The sequence below is a fragment of the Hippichthys cyanospilos genome, chromosome 7, assembly GCF_059441005.1.
Source record: "Hippichthys cyanospilos isolate Australia breed blue-spotted pipefish chromosome 7, RoL_Hcya_1.0, whole genome shotgun sequence".
Taxonomy (NCBI): Eukaryota; Metazoa; Chordata; class Actinopteri; order Syngnathiformes; family Syngnathidae; genus Hippichthys; species Hippichthys cyanospilos.
The window spans coordinates 13,278,924-13,284,660 of NC_142375.1; the positions used below are offsets into that span (position 1 = coordinate 13,278,924).

Here is a 5,737-nt window from a genome sequence, read left to right on the forward strand (position 1 = left end):
ACACCACTCACATTTTTCTAAATATCTGATTAAATGTCATAGGACAACACTAAACAAATGACGAGGGATTCACCGAAATTACATTTTTTAGCTGAAATAAAAAATGAGGGGAAATAAAGCTTTCTTGGCATATGGCTTCGCGGCAGCCAGTCGACTTTGGGAATAGACCGTAACCTCACACGCAACGTCCTGCACAGTTCTGAAATACAACTGCATACAATGACTCTGAATATTGTTCTTGTTCATTGTCTTAACATCTATTTAAATGGGAATAATTTAAATGTGTTCCAGTATTTTGTGGTGAATTTTATCATTAGATCGAACAAACGCAGGTCTATTCTTTAATTTGAAACGTAAGACAAAAGGCTTATAATTTGATTAGCTAATGCAAAGCTAAGTGACATTATAGACCTTTTATTGTAATTAAGTAAAATGTCAAAGTAATTTCACTTCTATCATTCTTTTTTTATTGTACGTCAGCTTTTTTAGACCGATGGAAAGCCTAAATTCTTTCGACATTTCCAGCTATTAACATTAAATACATTGGACTTATTTCTGTTTAAATTTAAAATATCTGATTACATTTGAATGCACCACGAGCACTGCTTTCATAGTTAGCAGCTTCCACTAACACAGGAGAATTGTGTCGTGTCATATAAGCACTGTGTGATTGATTAGCTGTTTCTTGAATTTTTTTTTTAATGATGGTGTGTTGATGTTGGTAGCTCTGTGATGTGACCGCAGTATAAACGTAGTCTCGAGGACTCAAGCTAGCCTCTCTGCGACCACAGCTACGACTTGTCGACCATGTCCTATTTGGTGTGTTTATTTTTAAGTAGGACTTTGCAACACGCGGTTGGCATGTGACGTGTTTTGTTGATCTTGGTAGGTCTTTTTTTTTTGGCTTGGTTGTAGTCCCAGAAAATAAGTGGAAGCTGGGCAGTGCCCTCTTTTTTTTTTTTTTTTTTTGAGTCGCTGAAATGCTTTATAGTAGTTGCCTGTCAAGAGACACGTCTCTCTTCTGTGTGTGTGTGCGTGAAATTCAGACACTCGCTTACTGCCTGTTGTTTTTGCATCGTCACAACATGGTATTTTTAAATGTATTGTTTGGTTTTAATTGTTTTTTGGCCCAAAACTGAAACTGCTATAAAGTTGTCAACTAGTATAAAAATGATTGTCCCCTCAAAACAACTCAATACACAGATTTTATTGCAACAAAAGTGAGTCCGCTCCCAAGTAAAAATCTCCGAAATGGGCTTTTTTTTTTTTTGCCAGCCTGACTAATCTTCTCTGGTATCGGTGTGACAGGTGCTCATTGTGGCCTGCACGGCGTTCGCTGGCGTGTTGGCATTGAACTACCAGCGCGAGTACACAGTGTGGGTCCTTCCCCTCCTCATCGTTTGCGTGTTCGCATACATGGTGGCCCACTGTTTCCTCTCGGTATTCGAGAATGTGGTGGACGTCCTCTTCCTCTGCTTTGCCGTCGACAGCAAGTACAACGATGGCAGCGCCGGTCGGGAGTACTTCATGGACAAGACACTAATGGTATCAAGCGTTTGCTTAGCATTCCTCGTTATATGACGCAAATTTTGTTTTTGGAATTTCCACTTAAATGTGTTTGTAAAAATCCCAATTATAGCTTAGAAATGTGTGTCTGTTTTGTCTTGCAAGGAATATGTTGAGAACAGTAAGAAAAGTGGTCGTTACAAGCCAGAGGATGGAAGTGGACGAGAAATGAAGCCCATGGTGAGTTCAAAATTGATGCTCAATTAGTGTTACCCGCCATATTTTGAAATGAGTGGACTCGTAATGATTGATCTCAAATGTTTTCCCCTTGCAGACATGAGATGCTGACACTAGATAGATGGAGAGAACCCAAGAAACATGTTAAGAAGTCAGACTTTTTTTTTGTTGTTCTTGACACTAAAGTTTGGAGTATGTTCTAAATATTCAAATGCCTATCTTACCGCCTGAATACTGCTTTTATTTTTGGTTTAAAGGTCAACGACAGCCGATTCAACATGGTTTAACATGTTTGCTAACATTTTTTAACTGTAATAACTGTGTGACTGTATTGTTTTTGTACTTCAAAAAAAAAAAAGGTTTCACTTGAACTGTGATCATTCTGAACTGTACACAACTTCTGAACTGTACACAACTTTTTAAACAGCAGGGGGCAGAAATGCATTGAATTTAAATAAGCACGACGTTCTGTGCTCGCGCTGTTAAATTAGGTTAAATGATTAGAAGTGGATAATCATGATAAAAGGATGCTTCTCGATTAATTCCGACAACCCCGATTTTTTTTCTTAAATACTTCGATTCCAAAAGCGAAAACCATATTGGATAGATTCACTACATCCGATAAATCAGGTTTTCATTTTCATAAAGTTTTGAGGAGCATATCAATATGTTAGTTAGAATCTAATAAACAATCATTATATTAATGTACAAATTCACTGTCGCTTTTTAGAAGGAACTACAGAACCAAATGAACTATTCAATAATATTCACTTGTACTAGACGTACTTGTAGGGCTTTTGTTCCTCATGATCCAACTACAAGGGGTTGAAGAAATGAAAAGAACTGCTCTTAAAAGTTGGTTAGGACCAAAAAAAAAAAAAAATGAGGGAAGAGAGAACTGTTTTGTAGTAAAGGTGAACAATCACTCTTTCCCATTAAATGGAGGCAAACAGCCATGAACTGAAATGAGTGCTCTGCTAGTTTTGTATTCAATCCAATTCATAATGGCTTCACAGGAGTAGAAAAATACTATCTAAAACAGGTGAGAAAATGTCTAATAAAGTACAGTAAAGTTACAAAAGTGCATCCCCATGACGACACACACAATCTCAGTGGTGCATACATTACGGCCTGGTGCCCATTTGCCTTCCGTAATGCAGCCACAAAGCCATTAGGTTATTGATAGCAAAGCACTCTTTGTGTACTGCTGCCTGTCTCCTCCCATTAAAAAAAAAAAAAAAAAAAAAAACAGGAATACAGAAGAGCACCACTTGATGGCCAGCTTTAAGTCACAGCTTTAAGTGATCCCTTTAGAACTCGCTGTGTGCCAGTCGATCCTGGAAGCTCTTTTTGAGGGACCCAAAAAGACAGGAAAGCAACTCTTTTGTCAGCCCTGTATCACAGCATGCAACATTTGGATTACAGTTTGTTCAATCCTTTTTTTAATCATCCAGCAATCCAGTTTTGTGCACATTGGCTTACTTGCTTTAATGACACTCATAATTTTGTGAGTTTCCATAAAAGTCACAACTAGTACCAGTTGGATATGCCTTTCCAATTCAATGTTTTTGTTTATTGTACTGCTACACTGGAAACAAATACTAAAGACACCCTGTCCGATAGTTCTCAAACTTTTTCCAATGATTTACCCCCTGTGAAATATTTTTTCAGTCAGGTACCACCTAACCAGCTAAATAATTGCAGGGTGGAAAAACGGAAACTTCAATCTTAGTGATGTCACATACATAATTAACTTCTTAACCTTTGGAGCTGCATTTGGAGTGGTATATCTGTATATCATTTTCAGAAATTTTAGAAGATTGTATATTAATTATCACTTTTATTTCTGGCTGGTCTGCCAAAAAAAGTCACTAATGACAATTTGTGCTTATTCAAATCTGAACTAAATGAAGACATACAGTATTGCTTAAAGGAATAATATTATTAATGTTCCGATTAATTTGCTCCTAATTTGAAAAGAAAATAAACTGTGCATTAAAAAGCACGTAATTAGACTTGCTGATACTTGCACAAACCAAACCCTGTTAAAAATCTCACAGCAGCAATATGTTAGGAATTATTTTCCTAATGTATTTTGAACCAAATGCAATTCGAACCAAATATTGTTTTAGGATCTTTATTCATAGGCAGCTTTTGCCCAGGTGACACTTTGTATATATTGCTGTCTTCCGAGTCAGCTTTATGAACAGAAATGACTTTCAGTCCCAAGCCGAATGCTCTGTTTACACTACACCTCACTTCTTTTACCATGCATAGATATGATGCATAGATACGCAGATGCATAGATTATTATGAAGAGCATTTTTGGGTTGACTGTCCTTTGAATAGAATGACAGCATTTGGTAAATGGCAGATGTGTACTGTATTTCACAGAAGATCACAGAAGATTATTTAAAAGGTGAGTGGTATCTTATTGTTTCCCGAAATTAGCAGAGAAATCTGACTTAGCACCCTCAGGCAGGCACAATGGTTTTCATGTTGAAGACCGTTAAACTTAATATTCAGTCCAGTGCAGTTCATTTATCACCACTCTACATTGTTGGCTTCTTTTTTTTTTTTTTTATCTATGGTGTTTCTCTTTTTGACACTGTGTTCTTCATGAGATGTGTTTTCAACAAAGCAAAACATTAAAATATGGATTTGACCCCTAAAAAAAAAAAAAATCAGCTTCAAATGGGAAATAGTTTTCCGCTATTCAACCGGGTCCGGTCCTATTCGTTAATGTGTGTGCTGACTCAGCCACAGTAACATGAGCTTCCTGTGTGGCGTGTCAAAGTGTATTGACTAACAGTGACCATTAAGGTAAGGCCTCCCGCTCAGCAGCTCAGACCTTTTTCAACAATTAGTTGCACAATGAAAAGCACCCACACACATACACAAACATAAAGAGGTGCATACCTCCAATTGGTGGTGGGACAGCATGAAATTATAGCTTTCAAATACAAAATGGCAAAACAAAATAAAATGAATGAACTAGAGCACTTTAGATGAGCTAGATTTACAATTGTCACCCAACAATGTGGACAAATATTTATAATTATTTATTTTTGAGAACAGGTTTGACACTTTATATTGATTATTTTTTTATAACAGATTTCTTCTATGATCCAAAAGGCAACGCTGTAGGCTGATTATTTTTTTTGCGGACCAATACAAATGAAGTGTGAAAGGGTCTTAAGTTGAATAAATGAGACACTGATGGCATGTTTCATTTTTTTAAACCCCAAATTTCTTTCACAGGGGCTACATCACTGAAAAAAGGTTGAGAAGCACTGCTGTACATTGTGTGCACTGCTATGAAAAAGGCAGTAAATCACAGTGAGACCAAATGAATGGAAAAACAGAGCCTGCGTCACCAACCCTTGCTTATCCAAGAAACCCGATTTCCGAACATCAAAAATGCTTCCTGCAAAATGAGGCACTTCCCATTGCAGCTTTGCCATTCCATCTCTACAGATCGCTTTTTTGTATCGTTGGCGCTTGTCCAACAACAGCGTGGAAGTGAGCCTCTGAGATTGCATTTATGCATATTTCCAAAGGCTGTGCATACAGAGCGAGCACAAGCACGTGTTAAAATGAGCATTTGACATTTACACTGTGGTGCTTCTCAAAGCGCATACTCACAAGCACAGCAAGCACGCACTAATGTACTCCCAAAAAAGAAACAATGAAAAACGTGACATCTAGCCTCCCTTCTGAATAGCTCGTTTTGCCTGTGGAGACCTCTTTTTTTGTCCCCATGCTGAAACGACTGAATAAAATAACGCAAACCTGGAAAGAAACTAACGCTCATTTCAAAAGCCTGTCTTAATAGCAGATGAATATTCCTTTGATGGGGTACTGAAAACCTATTTTCTAAACTGGATTACATTTGTAACTGTATTTACTTTCTGACGCCTTCTCCTGACACCTTTGAACAATGTGATTCCTCCCCCAATGTGAAACCAAGGCTTAAAGGACCTAAAAAATTATA

At 37.4% G+C, this 5,737-nt stretch overlaps 1 protein-coding gene across 1 annotated transcript in view; it reads left to right on the forward strand.

Moving 5' to 3' along the window:
• The window catches only part of slc44a1a (solute carrier family 44 member 1a), a 13,365-nt gene extending 11,251 nt beyond the window's left edge, over positions 1-2,114 (forward strand). The window contains exons 14-16 of the mRNA XM_088420141.1: positions 1,309-1,545; positions 1,672-1,746; positions 1,841-2,114. Coding sequence (XP_088276267.1) covers positions 1,309-1,545; positions 1,672-1,746; positions 1,841-1,846 — 318 coding nt within the window. The 3' untranslated portion in view covers positions 1,847-2,114. The remainder of the gene's footprint in view (positions 1-1,308; positions 1,546-1,671; positions 1,747-1,840) is intronic.
• The last annotated feature ends 3,623 nt before the right edge of the window (positions 2,115-5,737 follow it).